The sequence below is a fragment of the Nansenia antarctica genome, assembly GCF_963989245.1.
Source record: "Nansenia antarctica genome assembly, chromosome: 18".
Taxonomy (NCBI): Eukaryota; Metazoa; Chordata; class Actinopteri; order Argentiniformes; family Microstomatidae; genus Nansenia; species Nansenia antarctica.
In genome coordinates, this window is record NC_137691.1 from 5,663,657 (window position 1) to 5,682,248 (window position 18,592).

The 18,592-nt window shown below is 40.5% G+C and overlaps 1 protein-coding gene across 1 annotated transcript; it reads left to right on the forward strand.

Annotated features, from left to right (window-relative positions):
• Positions 1-1,018: 1,018 nt before the first annotated feature.
• Positions 1,019-3,305, forward strand: LOC308173228 (homeobox protein Hox-C11a-like; the record flags this gene model as incomplete). The annotated part of the gene is made up of 2 exons (XM_080548226.1): positions 1,019-1,728; positions 3,089-3,305. 2 exons carry the CDS (start codon positions 1,019-1,021, stop codon positions 3,303-3,305), a joined length of 927 nt encoding a protein of 308 aa, XP_080404352.1.
• Positions 3,306-18,592: the final 15,287 nt, after the last annotated feature.

Genomic DNA, 18,592 nt, shown 5'->3' on the forward strand with positions numbered 1-18,592 from the left:
GAGAGTTCTACTTGGTCAGACACTGGGACTGTTATGCAGCCAACTATATGTAGCCCTAATAATATTGAATTTGGATATAGGCCTTCTCATATAGTCTCATAGGCTATATAACCATAGTGCACCACTGTGCGTATACAGCAAAATCCGTAAAAATAGGGGTTTTAACGAGATCTTTAAACCTGTTCACAACAGGTTTACTTGTAATTTATAACATAGAATATTTCACGAGGGATTAAACAATAAGACGATAAGATGATAATGAATATACGGCCTGTATATTTTATGTAGCCTATCTGACACAAATATCACAATATGTAGGACACTAGGCCTAATTGTTTAGATTCACAAAGGTAAGCTAAAAAGATCTCATTATTTTAGAAAATATTTAAGGGGTTCATGGAATGTCATCGTAAAACAGACTTTGTATGTAGCCTACTTTGAGCATATTTTTACACATGGGAATTGTAATATGCCCTTAAGTAAAATAGGGTAAAGATGCACGCATTAGGGTTCAATGACGGTATTCTAGTCTTATGGTTTTGCGAAATAAACTTTTAATATACAATTATAATATTAATAATTATAATATTAATAATTATTATACTTATGATTATCCATGCATTCATAACAATACCCTAACTGAGAGAAATAGACAACTGAGATGTGAGAACGCGCATGTTAGATAGACTATATAGACCCATAACGTATTCATATTTTGATTACATCGTAATACGTTTAGAGGTTAAAGGAGAAATTGTAAGATACCTGATATTGATTTCATAATGCTCATGCGGTGTTTGAAAACCAATCGTTTGAAAGTCCTATATCTTACCTAAGTGAACCACTCCTACGCATGTAAGTGTTCCAAATTGATATATGACAATATCTACTTTCGATCACGTGTCTTGGGGCGACTTAGACGGATAGCGCGTCATCTCGCCTTCCCAAATTTTTCTCCCTTCTGCAGTTCCGAATCCAAAACATCTATCTATAGTGCAAGAGAACGGGGGGGAGAACGATGTTTAACTCGGTTAATCTGGGCAACTTCTGCTCACAGACGCGGAAAGATAGGACTTCCGAGTTCGGGGACAGGGCGAGCTGCGCGTCCAACCTCTACCTCCCCAGCTGCACTTACTACGTCCCCGAATTTTCGGCCGTCTCCTCGTTTTTGCCACAGGCCCCTTCCCGGCAGATCACCTACCCTTACTCCACCAACCTCTCCCAAGTGCAGCCGGTTCGGGACGTGTCTTACGGTTTGGACCCCTCCAGTAAGTGGCACCACAGAGGGAACTATGCGTCTTGCTACTCGGGGGAGGAACTGGTACACAGGGACTGCCTTCCGCCATCATCCACCATGACAGAAATGCTGATGAAAAATGAAAGTGTCTACAACCATCACCACCACCACCACCCGGGCTCCAACCACCCGGCGTCCACGGGCTTTTACACGGGCGTGGGGAAAAACCACGTTCTCCCGCAGGGCTTTGACCGCTTTTTCGAGAGCGCACAGCACAGCGCAGCGGATAGCAGCTCGTTAGAGAACTGTGGTGCTCAGAAAGGCGACCCCAGTAAGCTGGACTCGGCATCCCAGCCCCCCGCCGCCCTGCACGGCGCCGCAGACCCAGAGAAAGACCCCGAGGATGAAGAGGAAAACACAAATTCTGGTTCTTGTGATGCCTCTTCATCGGGTACTACGAAAGACGCCAGCAAAACCAGCCACTCGAGTAGGTACCCGAAGCTGTAAATGGGGGAGAAAAAGGTTAAGGGGACTAGACCGGTGTTTTGTCGGTCAGATTTTATGTGGAGTTTTATAAGCATTCAAAGGATTTTATTATAACCTACAAAGCTCTTTCTTCCAACAAGAAGAATTTTTACGATGGGAAAGCGCTTTGAAAAAACGATACGTTACACACATGCACAGCTATATCCCAGAAGTCTGTGAAATTTTTAAGAGCGCGCTATTGTGACAAATGCTAACTTTGATCATGAACTTGTGCCGGGCTTTTTAAGGGATGTTTCGCCGGGGCTGTCGAGGGTAAAACGTAATTGGGCAGAACACAGCTTTTGGGCGTCCTGTGACTTTTCTCCTGTAGCCTGCATGCTGTATTAAATGTGTTAGCTGCCGAGAACGTGTTTGTTTTCAGCATTGACGTTGCTTGAGCCACACCAGGCATGGTTGCAACAATAGACCTGGTTGTTATAATGATAGTAACGTTTGGTCTTTCTTTTGCGACCACTTTAACCGCGCTATTCTGATCAAAATCTGCATCAGTAATCGTTTGGAAGTGCCCATTAATCGCAGTATATGTTTTCATTAGCCCTATTTGAAACACTAAGATGTTAGAGTAATATATAGGTCTCTCTCGTGCAGACCAACACACTATATGTTTGTATTAGTCAACGTAGATCTCATTGTGCTGCCATGAAATGTGAATGTGAAATGTCTCATATAAGCATTCGTAGCAATAATACACAATACACAGAGTAGTGGCTCCCATCTGAGCAGGCCTAAGCGCCCCAGGGATGGAATTGTTTTTTTTGCCTATTTGTTTTCATGGCAGTAATGCAGTCTACCATTTATTCATAGATGATAATAGAAATACTTTTCATGATAAGGGTGAGGCTAATATAGGCTATGTCTTGCCCGCATTGGTGCATTATGGAGAAGTGAACATGCATGGGTAGTAGTGTGTAGTACTGTAGGAAAACAGTGATCATTTTGTGAATGTAGTGTGCTCTGTGGGCCTGCAAAACGGGTTCGTAATGGCCAAAGAGCTCATAAACGAGAGCTCGCGCAGTAATGTGTATTGTATTAGGTGTAAATACATTACAAGGGTAGACCTATACACCTGAAAGGTAGTCATAGCCACGGGTGCAGAGAGCGAGATGAATGTACACGCACACTTTAGGTGCATGCTTAGGACACTATTGTAGCCCTGCATGAGTGCTATCAGAAATGAACACACCTTTGAAACTCCACAGACGTTTGCCAGTGTCTCTTATCTTATTATCCTTTGCAAAGTGCAGGTTGCATTTGACCTTATGTCCCTGCCTTTCTTCTTTTGCACCAAGGTACTCCACGTGTGAGGAAGAAGAGGTGTCCATACACAAAGTTCCAGATTCGAGAATTGGAAAGAGAGTTCTTCTTTAATGTTTATATCAACAAAGAGAAGCGGCTTCAGCTCTCCAGAATGCTCAACCTGACTGACCGGCAGGTCAAAATCTGGTTCCAGAATCGCAGAATGAAAGAAAAGAAATTGAGCAGAGATCGCCTGCAGTATTTTTCTGGCAACCCATTATTGTGAACTCGAAACTGGCTTTGGTGAGAGAGAAAATATACCGTAATTGTCACCTCGAACCCTGAATTGCCTTTGGAACACAGGCATTCGACTTCAGAGAAAATTAGGTCATGGGAAACGCTTGCTGGGGACATGGATGTAAGATAATCAAACATGAATTATTCTCGTGTTTCCGTGTTTCTTAGAACACTTTAACAAGAGGCAGCATAAAAACCAGACTTCAGAGAACGGTATCTCTGATATTAGCAGAGAAACTAAGGTAAAATATTCATTTTTCTGTACAGCAATTTTTTCAATTAAACATTTGTACCCACACATTTGCCAGAATGTTGACAAATATGTGAAAAGTCTAATCGCAGTACGAAAATTCTCATTCTCCTTCCTTTATTTCACTATATAGCCTTTTTTTTATTATTGTGAAATGCTGTCTTTTCCAATGACATTTCTCTCTTTTACCTCTGCATTTCATCATTATCCTGTCTTTGTGGATTGATTTTGCTACAAACTGAACCGACTTGAGGACAGCCGCACAGACTCTTCATAGGTAGGGGCTGCAGATAGAAAGACTTTGCCGCAACCAGAACACGAATTATCTGTCCCATTAGATCTCCTTTTAGAGACAACAAAATATTATGAATGACTGTATATATGTATTTCATTCGCCTATCAAAATTGTATCCCTTAACCTAAGTATTATCTTTGCAAGATTAAAAAAAAAAAACGTAAAAGCTCAAATGCTTTGTTTGGTGAGCTTTTTTGTTGAATGCTAGCCATTTACATGTTATGCAGTATGAAGAGATGACGTCGAATATATGCATCAAGTAAAAGAATGTATCATGAAAATAAACTAATAGTGGTTTTAAATGAAGTCATTTTGCTTTGAGAGTATTTGTGTTAGGCTAAAATGATGCGGTAGTAGGACGAAGCATTATCAACGGCCTCTAAGAATTGCGTATTATTGCATTATCGGTTACTGCAGCGTATTCTCCCATAGGAATACATGTGATCTTCAATAGTTAAATAGCAGTCTGTCAAAAGTTACTTTACGATCGTAATTGGTGTCAACTCGTTAGAAGGCCCTTACCAGCACAGTACAAACTGGTCACCAATAAAAAGTTAACATAGGACTATATGAAAGCCCATGACATGACGTTGAGGAGATATGATGGCAAATATAGGATTTTACACTCTCCAGCTAATTTGCACATCAAACACCCGTGTATGCCCACACAAGTCAACATGGGCCAAGTCGTCAGATTTCATATTGTAAAAATAGTTAAGGTGGACTTGATGTTGGCCTATTTGTCATGACTATGAGGTCGCTCTATTAGTCTTCATTGTCCAGGGCTCTTGTATTCGTGGAAAGGTCTGCAAGGAATTAGGAAGCTAATGTCGAATTGGTTTTCGCCCGGCTATGACATAAATATAAAAGAAAACACATTTGGGTGAGCGTGCGTGAGCGTAAAGGTATATAGCTTATAGGCTTCTTGAGATGGTGCGAGTGAATGTGTCAATGAGATAGCGAGAGGTTTTCAATGGGAGCTGGACACTAAACAAAATATCCAACGGTCATTTGAAAACTAGTCCAGTCTAGACACTGTCATAAAGACAGGGGTACTAAATAGCTACTTTTCTCTTAATTGCACCTTCTGCCCGCGGTGGTGGGATTCCTTCCGCCGTAAATGGCAAACAGGTCTAGAGTTGGTCTTTTACGTAAAAACAGAATAAAAATATATCACATGTAGCCTACGATTTGAAAAATATTTTTAAAAATATTTTGCCTTACAATGTACAATGTCCTTACTATCTCTTTAGGGGGTTTCTAGAAGAAAATCCTCAAGTTTATCGACCATGTGGTAGCCTGCGGCTGTGACATGTTTTCACCCTGTGTGTGATTGCTTTGTGTAGTATGTCATGCGAATATGTCTTGTCCCTCATACCGATGGACAACAACCATACGAAGGCCTCCAGGTTGTTTGATTTCTTGCAAGAAAGACAGAGATATTGTCTTTGAACTTCCGTGAAGTCAAGGCCACCACCTTTAACCTTATGCAATAAAGTTGAATCGGAGAGGGCTTGGTCCCCGGAAATGTGGGTACCAACCGGTGAGCAAGCCAATAAGGTTTGCGGCGGGTGAGAGAGGGTCGGGGTGGGGGGGAAGGGGTACGGGGTTTGGAAGCACTATGTTTAGGGAATCCAACATTGACCTTTCCCAGTGAAAACGTATGTGTTTTACAAGCAGTGTATGTGGTCGACTTTCGGGCAAACAATTAGCTTTTTATTTGCAATTGATTAATACAGCCTATATCCTTCCATAAAGCTTATAGGCGTCTGAACATGCTAAACAGACTATAGGCTAGATAATAATGGTTGTAAACGTAGGACATTATGCAGTCCCATACCATGTGTTATGATTTAGGCTACTTGTTGCCATGGAAAAGAGAAGAACGACCATAACTTGGGAGGTATGTTGGACCGACCCTGTCTAAGCTTATTTCCTGCAAGATATTTAAATCATGTCTTTATTGAATAATCAATCTCTCAAATTTCATGTTATTAATAAGATGGTAATACAAAACATAATTCACATATTTGACAATAACCAAAAAATGAATCCTGTGTGAGCGTGATATGAAACACTCCATGCCTTGAACGCCTTGAATTTTCGGCTTATAGAGACTGCATGCAGCTTCCATTTCAAATAGGCCTATTTTGCCAGAGAAAGAGGGCCGAGAGGAGTGGGTTTGGGTCAATGTTACTTGATCAAGACTATGCGGCTTTCACACCCCGCCGGGGGACCTTGGACCTGGACTGCACGCCTCTTCACAACTTCAGGCCCCTCTCACGGCATCAGATTGCCTGCAGCTCCTCTTTGCTCCCGCCTCTACCCCCATCATGTGCCTATGAGACCGGCCGCATCTGGAGTACGACGTGGATATCGCTCTCTGTCTGGCTGTGTCCAACGTCACTCAAAGGTGCGTAGACGCGCTACAGATCTCTGTTTACAATATTGACGCGATCCAGATATGCGTTTGGAAACATTGCAAGTGATCTGGGGAGGAGTCAAGAAGTGGTACAATCAAGTGTAAGATAATTCAGGCCTCACAAAATCCACGTTTTGACATCGTGCTACATCAGTTTTTTAATGGATTCCTGCATGGCGACACTTTCGCACTACGCGTTGAACAGGCCAGCTCTCATGTTTACGGAGCAGTGATACAAGGGACAAGATATAGCTTCTTCTAAAGAATACATTGTAAGCTTTGGAAAAACTGCAGTCTTGCGAACTGACTCTCGTAGGTTATATAGGCTCGATTTTCGTTTTTCATTTGATAGACAGATATATATTTTTAAAGTTATACCTTATGATGTGGAGTCACTTTTAGGCCGTCAAGGCAGGCACAAGGACGAGATGATGGAGTAATGAACACTTCAAAGACATCAAGGTCAGATTTTAAAAACACATCGGTCACCGAGGACACTATCTTTGTTTGTATCGGTTGTGTTTGTTTTGCTTGCTGTGAGTTGTATTTGGCCTGTATACACTATATTAATAAAGCCCATAGGCCTAGTTAGCCGTGGTTTTTCTGTGTTTCAAGAGGGAGAAGGATATCGGCTAACCACGCCAGGCGATGACAAGCCTATAAATAACCGGCCCAGTGCAGTGTAGTAATTTGTTTCATCTTGACGATATTCAAATTTAATATAATGCCGACTTCCTCTGTATATCACAACCTGGCAGATTTATAATTGGATTTAGTGAAGTTAACACGCGCCAAGAGTAGTGGCAGAGAGGGCCTCAAGTTAAAATCGCTTAACATTGCTTCAAATGAAGGGCTGAGAGGGCTCTTCTGTCACTTTGATGGCATGACGCCAGGGCTCAGTCCATATTTAGTGCGTATGGGCAGAAGAGGATATGTGTTATTATTTATGCTTTATTTCAAGGGTTTGTTTCACGCACGTTGCTCTCCTCACGTCAAGCAGAGTTTATTAATCATTTCCGTCACATTCACATTATCCTTAAAATTAAAAAAATTACAACCCAAAAGTAAACAAAGTGCATATACTATTGAAGAATCACATGTTTTGCATGGTTGAGGATATAGCACTACGTGATTAAATTGCGGCCGTCTATCGGGCCGAATGCATAACTTCATGACAGGCAGAGGATTTCAATTTAGGATTCGAACCTATAGCCATAAGCATATATGAACAATATGCAAAAAATACAATAGCCTTGGAATAAAGATAGCAAAAGTCAATTTGATGTTTGACATTTCATGCATGGAAACAATTTGCAGTAGCATTTCGACTAAGCCTATATCAATAGGAGATTAATAACATTTTACACCTTCAATATTCTAGACTTTAATCCACGGAATCTGTGAAACTGTTCAATGGTAATTTCAAGTAGCGGTAAACAGTATATCCATATTTTAAAAATCTTAGCACACTTACTTTACCCTCTACTCCAAAAGGTGGCCCTTTATGACATTGTTTACAAACAAGAACATAAACCGACCTGTTATAGGTACAACATAGCTCTGTCTGCGAATTAGAGAGTGAAAGAGTTGCTTTAAGACAGTGTGTGTGTGTGTGTGTGTGTGTGTGTGTGTGTGTGTGTGTGTGTGTGTGTGTGTGTGTGTGTGTGTGTGTGTGTGTGTCTATTTTAGTTTAAGTAAATTCCAGTCAAATAAAATCAATGTGAATTAAGATTAGGATCAGGTTAATTCAATTCGTCAATTGGAAATATGTACTAGCCAATGCATTTATAATCAAAAGTCGAACATTTAAATCCGTTTAATTTGACCAAAGCATGCGTAAAAAAACAGTTTCCAACTTGATGCTATTATCAATCCTTTTCCATTTTCCATTTTCGTGATGTCTTAGATTTTAGCACTATACATAATTAATTAAGAGTAACACTATATGTGTGAGGAAACTTATAGGGCTTTCAATTGGGAATAATTGACATTGACAACACGTGAAAACATACCTATATGCTGAGTTTACTTCGTAATAGTGGGAATTGTGTGGGAGCACTAAAAAGACGAAAAGTCCAAACTTTGTAATGGCCATTATTCATCCACGACACCAGATTTTAGAAAGCATTTTATTTGGACCAACATGCCACTCTTCACTGAGCGTTCTTTATCATATCACAATTTATCACAATTTTGAAGCTCACATATTCATACTGGACCTTTAAACTCCACAATTGCAATGCAATTAATATAGCCACATAAATCGTCGAGTTCTACAGTTGTGACACAACTATCTCATGTAAAGATTTGGCACACATTCATTCATTCATTCATTCATTCATTCATTCATTCATTCATTCCTTTCCCCCCCCCCCCTCTCTCTCCGCTTAAAAGGCCAAAGTGAAATAAGAACCATATACATCGTTATACCGTAATGGGGTTTAACGGAAAAAAAACTTGCAAAAAGATAGGCCTAAGAAAAGTAATAACGGCGACACAGACAGAATTCAAGTAAAGCTAAACCTTCGCTGAGCATGCAGGGTCACCGTCAGTGACCTCTCTGTCGGCGCCATTGAAGAAGGCAAGACTGCTGCGCCACGGTCACAGTAACCATAGAGGACCAAAACTATATAACCCACTAGGGCAGGACTCTATAACATAACCCCTTCTAATGGCCCTTCAAAAGACGGTGGCATGTTGTGAACAAAATTATGTAATATGTTTAAATGCTTGACTTTTAATAAAATGATGATACGTAATCTCTGGAATAACCAGATTCCAATAACCGGTTCCTCCATCATGCTTTTTTAATTATAATGTAGGCTAACTAACGATAGCCTACGTAAATCCATGTTATAGGCTATTATTTCACTGTGTATGTGGAGAACGACCATTTCAACATTCTGGTAAACGTCATAGGCATAATTCCATTTTGAATAACATAAGATTCAAACAAAAAATCTCGTCACTCTTTAATTGCAATAATTAGGCTAGTTTGCTGTTCATGCGATTGGCTAACAAATGATTTGCTCACAAATTAAAGTTATGGTCTCCAATAATGCAATTTGTGATATGAGGATTTGCGTAAATAAGTACGATGACGATGATTTAAGTAACAATCTAAATCAATTTTAAGTGGAGGATAAATATAGGATAGATATATTTCAATACAATCGCGGATGATAGATAAGGAGAAAGGACAAAACATTAATCACTAATAATCACTAGCCTATAACACGAGCATGGGTGCTTATTTGACAATACTTCAACCCCTATAATTATTTTCTAAATTAGGCTATATATCGTTTTTAAATGCATAATTCTGCAATTCTTTTTTCTCTATCCTATGCCATGGGGCTGTTTCCATGTCTTTTCACTTTAATTCGTTGTATGCTATATTTGAAACTTGGTATAATCCAAAATGAAGTTACTCTTTTTCTTGATAAATTGTTTTGTCTCTTTCCTTGAGCCTATAGGCTGTATTCGAGGTAGTGCATTAACTGTGACGCCATTTAGGATATGTAGCATAGTTGTTGCCCAGTTGTAAAGTTGTAATATGATGACGTCCTATGTGCATACAATAGGATAGTAGGCTATTTACAATGTTTTCGTTCACATTTAAAAAAAATAATAACAACACAAATTCACTTCTAGGCCTACAAATTGGTAATAGAAGCAAAGACAAAAATGACACTGTTACAGCGTATGGCCGATAGCCTCGGCATGTTATTTACCCAAAAGCCTGCCTCTGCTACTAAACGCCTGGCTGTTGCTATACCCTGCCTGTCCTGCTAGATGGCGTCCTTACACTGTGCTAGATTTGAAAAAACGCAACAACTTGACCCCAGTGACGTCACTCTGTCTAGCTCACCAAGGCCACTTCCAATCCCTGATTGGTCTGAAAGTCACGTGGCATGGGTTCGTTCTTCCATACTTGGGGGTTGCTGATGTGTTTTTTTGTTTTTTTTTCACGTCCCACGCCCCCCGCCTCCAAATATGTCAGCATCCATACCACTATAATCCTCTTGGAGGTCTCTGAAGTGTTGCTATCAAAATACAAAGAACAGTAAAAATGGAATGCCCAAATAGAATCCCCGCTGCTAACTTCTATGTAGACCCGTCGGTAGGAGGACCCTCTGTGAACAGCAATGAGATTCACTATTTTAGCAGATCTGGGATGTTTAATGCTCAAAGAGATGCGACTGAGTATGACTGTTCAACGGCGGTGAGAAATTACAGGATCGCGTCTTCAGCCCATCTCTCTAAAGTGGTAGAACCGTCTCCGACATCTAACTCTGCAGTCAGCGCCGCCTATCATCATTACCCATCGCAGCCGAGTACACATGGGGCTGAAGATGTCCGACAACCGTTGTTTCCAGCATGTATTTTCCCAGCATCGGATATTATAAAGGAGGACTCATCATTGTGTTGTATGTATGGTGGTATGGATACAAACGGGTACACAGACACTGTAGAACCCTGTTACATGCACCGGATGGCAAGCAGACTTCATCATACTAGTCAAACGCAAGATCATTCTCGGCCGGAGTCGTCGACTGCAAGTCAAATGTCCTATCCGAAAAAAGAGAAGGCACATGTGCACGGTTTCGAAGAAAACGAGCCTGAGACAGAACATCCAGAGCCGTTTAACGACACCGACCCAACCAGTCTGGACCCCTATCTGGCCGAGAGTAAACTAGAGGAGAGTCATCACAGCCCAACGACACACTTTTTAGAGAAGGAGAACGTCCTTAAGACAGACGGTAGCACAGACAATTCAGACAGTGAGACAGTGAAAGGTAAACACACACACACACACACACACACACACTGCACGCACACACACACACACACACACACACACACACACACACACACACACACACACACACACATACACACACACGCACGCACACACACACACACACACACACACACACACACACACACACACACACACACACACACGCAAGGAACACACAATGGACTAGGCTTACATTAGAAATGATTCTTACATTATTCTTTTTAGAATTGTGTTAACTGAGAGAAAGTAACGCTTGCAGATGATCGTTGCCAGTATCATGTGATGTGGCCAATAAAGTATCAACGAATCGCATCAAAGAATTTCAGATATATTGGCAAACGCTTGCAGTGTCTTTATTTGGAAAACAATACCGCAACAGTACGTATTTGGCACCAAGGCACCATCTCAACCACTGATGATTTAATTTGGTTTTCTAGGGGTATAGACCTAAGTAACACAATTCTACATAATTCCAATTTCATTCATAGAAGATCACTATTTAGCTTTCTGTTACCATATTTTTCTGGTAGACTCGCAAAATAGTTGTCTATTAGTCATATGGGTTTCAGATCAAATGCTTGACATTAAACAGTAAACAGTGAACACTCCATATACCATTGGGTATTTAACATGAGAGGTTCAATGTAAATGCTGACCAAATCTCCCGTTGGTAGACATACAGTATGACATTAAGGAGCTTCATGTGAAATTGTATAGCTTTTTGCAGCTTTTCTATGTCCGTAGGTACAATTCGCAATTCTTAGAGCTTTTTTTGAAGATTGTACCAACAAACTGTAGGCATTAGCTACAGTTATCATGAGTTAATTACTTTCAATACGTTTAGTAAGCAGCAGAAAAGCGGAAAGGAAATACAGGATAGCAAGCTAAACTGATCATGGGTGTGTTTCCCCGAGAGGTTCGTATAGGCGGCCTAGTTTGATTCACCCGAAAACCCAAGCGAAGCTCGTTGAAAAGCAAAATAGGCCTACTTCATGTGACGATTTTTTGTTAATTATTTATTTAAAGAGTAAGGCTATTGACTTTCTTTCAAATTGATTTTACAATTATGACTAGCACTGCTGCGGGCCTGGGATGCCGAGGGGGATATAAGCCTTTGTCACCAGGTTTGCTTTTCACCAATGTTATATAATAGGCATAATAGGCTAAACATAAGCTTAAATCATATTTATAGGTGTTATTATTATTATTATTATTATTATTATGATAATTGCACTTATTGTTATTATTGATGTTGCTGTTGTTCTTGTAAGTATTATTATTATCTAACCTACATTTCACACAATAAGCAAGTCAAATTCCCGACGCAATAAACCATCGATCTGTTGTTTGTGTATTTTCTCTTCACGTACATTAAAAGCACAGATTTCCGCATGCAGGGCCACCACAAAAAAACACGTAAATAATTTAGCTGCATTTTAACATGAAATGGGCTGTTTTTTATCTGTTGTGATCAAGAAATGACATTCCATGAGAGGCATTGGTTTTCTAAACATGATATGATGCCAAAATTATGTCTCATATGACCACCAAAACAATGGAGGCTATAGATCCTGCTTTAGTCACGGGGAGGGGGTACAGTTCTTTCATATTCCATGCAGGAGTATATTTCATTATTTGAAAATACTGAAAGTATCACTAACAGTGGCTTGACATTAACATTTCGTTTAGATAAAAAGTTAATTTAGCCAAGTCGAAATTGGAAAAAATGTGTTCAAGTCTCTTTCTCCCTAACTTAGGCCTAATATCTTCAGTAAAAAAGGGTTACGGATAAGATGAATTGAATTGGCACGAGTGAGTATTGAGGCCTATATAGTGATGCCCACTAGTCCAATTAATAGCATTTCCGAATTGTTCTCTCCAAGTGAAGAGTGTCACAATCGTTTTATTAGTCGTTCCCGCTGCGCCATTTAATCAAGACGGAAGTCAATAACTTTTTTGATTGTGAAACGTGATTATTTTATTGGTTACACACCGGCATATCCCACAAGAGATGTGAGGGGACTTAATGTCTCTCTTATAGGGCTCTCTTATAGGACTAATGAAAATACAATACTGTAAATGGTAGGCAATAAGAACCAAGCAAGAATTAACTCAATCTATCACTCTAATCACCTCATTCGTATTCGCCTCGTTTGCCTTTGTGATTTCAACTACTGTTTTTCTTCGGATTTCTTGTTTGTAAGGCTATGCCATAATTGAATAGAATTAGTTTCGAGCTGCATTGAGTAGGATAACGCTATGATGAAATAGATTCATAATCGGTTTGTTTTTTTATACAATCTCTAATTTCAGCGAGATTAATTTGTTATAGCCTATAGGGCCTATGCATCATTTTCTTACACGTGAACAAGACTTCCTTCAGCCAATTTAATATAGGCCTACCGATTTATGAAATAGTCTGTGATGACAGGCAATTCATTAACATTATGCACTGGGGCGATGTTAACTCATGTATATTTTGCAGGGGACGCCACATTTGAGAAGGCCATTGGAAATTGGCTCACGGCGAAAAGTGGAAGGAAAAAACGTTGTCCTTACACTAAACATCAGACGCTGGAGCTGGAGAAGGAGTTCTTGTTCAACTCGTATCTGACTCGAGACCGTCGCCTGGAGATCAGCAAGTGTATTGATTTGTCTGACAGACAGGTCAAGATCTGGTTCCAGAACCGACGCATGAAGCACAAGAAATTCAGCAGGGAGAGACGGGTCCGAGAGTGTGGCATGCATAAAACCACACTTATGTAGAAGTAAACCTATACACTCACACAAAAAAAAACTGGGCACATTTATGCTATACCCTGTGGTCTACATGTAGAAAGATGTAGGCCTACAAAGTAAAGAGCAGAGTTTTAGCAGAATGATATCAACACAAATTCCACTTGTTTTTACCTGCATGCTTTGTTTTTTCCCCATTTTGTTGTTGCTCCTTTTTGGACTTTATAGTGAAATGCTTTGACGTTTGGGAGTTAAATATAATTGTACAATGCACATGGGTAATTATAGTGTTTGTATTGTATGTAGCCCATGGGTAATTCGTGTGTGTATGAAACTGGATGCAACAAACTTTTATGAAAATGTTGTCATATTTCAGTCTTTTCATGTCCGTTGTACTTATGTGTTGCCTGTGAACTTGATGTTCTCTCCATGACCACATGATAGTGCATGTTAAAAGTGCAGCTCACAATTGACATTTGTAAAGATATCAAATAAGCCTATTCTCCAAGAAATAAAATGGGTATTGGAGCATATTCTTCCCCTCACTGTCCTTCCCCTTCGTGTCCTTTATGATTTGCCTTAAGAGAGAGAGAGAAGGGGAGAGGGAAAGGGGGCGATAGATAGGCATACTGGCAGTTTTAATGAAAAGACCGACCATAACGGTGATTTAAATATTAGCCAGGTGACCACAATAAGTCAAGGCCATAAAATAGTAATGTCAGAATGGTCGGAGTGCAGCGCCAGAGGTGGGTTTTATGATCTGCAAATATAATGTGCAGCGCCGCGGCAGTAAAGATGCGCGTTTAAAGGTGAGGAGGAGGAGGGCTGTATGGAGCTCGCTGCGATGGGGATGGTCTGTCCGGGTGCGGGACACTGCTTTCACTGGATGGAGGAAATGCGACATTTTGCACAAGGCGACCGGGGGAATAGGATACTTTACGGACATGGATATGATGGATCAAAATAGTCCACAACGCGCATAGTCTATTTAACGGGAGCTTGGAAACGGCAGTGTTTAAGGTAGGAATAGCCGCCGGCATTTCTCTTATTTGCTTTAGACCAGAAACACGTCTGGCTTTGACTCTCCTGCAGCCGGCAGGCAGCATGCAATCATTTCCGAAGCAATGAGTGAGATTGGTAATTTCTTTAGCTGTATTTACGTCGTAGATTTAACCGGTAATATTCATGTTGTTTTCAATGTTTCAATGAGCTCGAGGTTTGCGAGTGGATTTTTGGATTAGCCTGTGTGCCGAGATGGTTTGGATTATGCTGTTTTATGCTGTTTTAATTTAGATGGAATAGTGGAACTATAGCGTTCGGAATGTAAGCAATGTAAGAATGTTAATCGGTTAATCAACAATTATAGACCTATAATACACAATACATCTACAACATAGAATGATCACTCCCGCTGCACACTTGGTATCGTATAGATTTCTGTTATTTAGCTATTAAGCTATGTGACATTGTAACATGACGAGTTTAAGCTTCACGTGCACAACATATATTAAATAGCCTATGACAGCAGTCTGTTATTGAATGATGCTTTTGGTTGAGATGCAGATTTCATCAGGTTGCGACGATTCTTGTGGGTCTCATATGCTTACAGGGAGGGACCGTTTACCCCTGAAAGTATACAATTCAATATCACCTGCGAAACAGTAGCATGCATGCTGTCTCATTGTCAATGGATGGATTGCCCCTTCACGTTCAACTGATGCGTGCTTTAGGTAGTTTCATGTTGTTGGGAATGACTTTCCTGGCTCGGCAACAAGAAACTGTCTTGATTACGTCAGTTCTGCCTTCATCAAACCAAGGGCGTCAATTTCCGCCAGATTACACACTCAGCCCCGGAGAGTCGCCGCAAATGGCATTGTAAATGACCCAAGCCACCATGCAATATCCACGGCTGAGCCTGTTTCTCTTTGCCCTCTGGCTTTATGTGGTGGACACTAAAAGCTATATGGCTTCAGTGGGAGAATTGGGGTTGTAAACATCACGCTGTAAGGTCTTTTTTGTGTTGCAACTCACTTTTGAGATAGGCTAGTCTTTTAGGCCTATGGGTTATTGACCGGAGGTGTCATAGAGATGGTCCTCTTCAGCATTCCAAGATCGTCGCCAGGTACCTAAATGGGACATCTGGCAAGAACTGAAAAAACCCGTCTGTGTCTCAGACTATCTATAGACTCATGTAGCTGTGATTTTGTCTCGATGATTGGACTTGATCGTGATAGTGTCCTTTGTTTATCACATGATAAAAAAGGAAACGTGTCCGCATCAAAATGAGACCTCATAATCAAGTTGCATTTTACATTATTGAATTGGTCATTCATCGTGTGTGTGTGTGTGTGTGTGTGTGTGTGTGTGTGTGTGTGTTTGTGTGTGTGTGTGCGCACGTGTGTGTGTGTGTGTGTGTGTGTGTGTGTGTGTGTGTGTGTGTGTGTGTGTGTGTGTGTGTGTGTGTGTGTGTGTGTGTGTTATGGTATATGCGTAAGGGATTACTGCATATACCAATGGGAATTATAGCCACTCAAACCTAAGCCAATAACATCATAGAATGGTATTTAAAAGTTGCGGATCTGTGTGCAGAACACTCACCTGATATGTGTCCAGTGGAACACCATACCTGAATATACGGTTGGCCCTCCAGTCATGCGCTCCTTCATGAATTCTCATTTTAAAAAGCTAGGCATGCCCTATTTACTGTTGTATGGTGGGAATTCAGTGAAACCAGTGGACCAGAAGGCAAGAGAATGAAATAATTATAGGAAAATAAGTGACAAAAAAATCATATGATTTATAGTTTGAGCCGTATTTGAGCTTTCGACATTCAGGAAGTGGAGGGCGTGACACAATTCATACCTTAAGAGTTACATGTCTCTCTATCTGCTGTATGAATCTATTGTGTTTTGAAAATGAAAATGTCAAATAAAGAATATTCTTCTCTAATGAACAACAGACAATACATTTAGACATAGACAAAAAGGTTGGCCTTATTTGTAGGGCCTAAATAAGTTGATTTTCTTTCGTTGTTGCCCAAATGCACGGGGGCCTGGCGAGGGCCTGTCTGTGGTCAGTTCGGTCCGTTCGGCTGTCTTCTGCCAACCTGGTCTCACACGGCAGACGTCAGAATTCGACGTTTATGGACAAACTTCGACGTTTGTCCATAAACGTCGAATTCTGACGTCTGCCGTGTGAGACCAGGCTGCTTCTGCAGGTATTTGATGACCAGAAAATGTTTTTTATTTATTTATAAGCAGACAATGTTTTCAATATGACCACGTTGTATGTATTCCCTTTCCATTCCTTTCAGGCTAACACCGAATTGCTGTCATAACATGAGTGAAATCAGTAGGATGTTTATCTGGTGGCTTTAAACGTGCTAACGAGTTCGCAATGTTACTTCAACTCCACCAAATTAACGTCCGTAATAAACAGCATTCCTCCAACACCGACGGGTCAGTTATAATCCCTGAGTAGGGGGAGAGAAATGTTATGCATTTAGTCAAATGCCGATAGACAGCGATACATCAAATGATCGTTTGGAAATGCATTACTTTGACAAACTTTCAGGGCTGACAGTGAATAATATCACCTTGTAGAATTATTTCACGGAGCCTATATGGCTCCCATGCAGAACGGACTCATGTTTGCGTATCAGAAGAATGGGATGCACGTGGCACATGGTTGTGTTGGGTCAGGGCCTAATATCTCGCACTGTATTGATGAGAGAATATCTTAATTAGACATATGTTTGTTGAAATTCTTCTCATTAATCATTAATGCGGACACACACATACGCACGCACACGCACGTACACACACACACGCACACACACACACACACACACACACACACACACACACACACACACACACACACGCACACACACACGGACACACGCACGCGCACACACACACACACACACACGCACATACACGCACACACAATTATTACACTCACACTCACACACCACCCCCCCCCCCTCTCTCTCTCTCTCTCTCTCTCTCTCTCTCTCTCTCTCTCTCTCTCTCTCTCTCTCTCTCTCTCTCTCTCTCTCTCTGTCAAACGCATCTCGGTAGTGGCATAAATATATGCTGAAAGAAAGCCATTTAATCATGGGGAAATACTTTCCATGATTTATTTAAGTTCAATCAAATAGTTATTTTAGTGTGTGTGTGTAGGCCTGAAATACACCCACCTGCTCACACCAATGGAGCGGCCAGCGGTTATGTTAGGTGTTAGTTTTGTTTTTCACGTATATACGTGTAGCTTCGTTATGGGAAACTATGCTTTTTGTGAACTAATGAAGTCTATTTCTGCTACGCCTATTATATTTGTGTCGTATATTTTGACCATTAGGCCTACGTGATCAGTGTAGGTATGTTAGAGATACAGATAAATAATTCGTGACGTTAGAATTATAAGGTTCTATCTCCATTTTTGTCAAAATTGATTTTTTTTTTACATAATCTGATCCATTAGGTGTTTATTAATGCCTGTGTGGTGTTATTTTTTTAAATGTTTACATTTTTGAGTTAGTAATTCATCAAATACAAAGGTTCCATCTCACAAAACATAATGGAATGTAAAAACGTTGACCCTCAATATCTCTGAACTACCCTAAACAGAGATAGAACCTTAATTCTAAACTCACGAATTGATAGGCAACTTCAAATACTGTCGAAACATTGATTACCGTCACAAGAGGACTGAAATACAACCACGGTGACGGTTGATACTGCTGTTTCATTTCCTATATTGCGGCA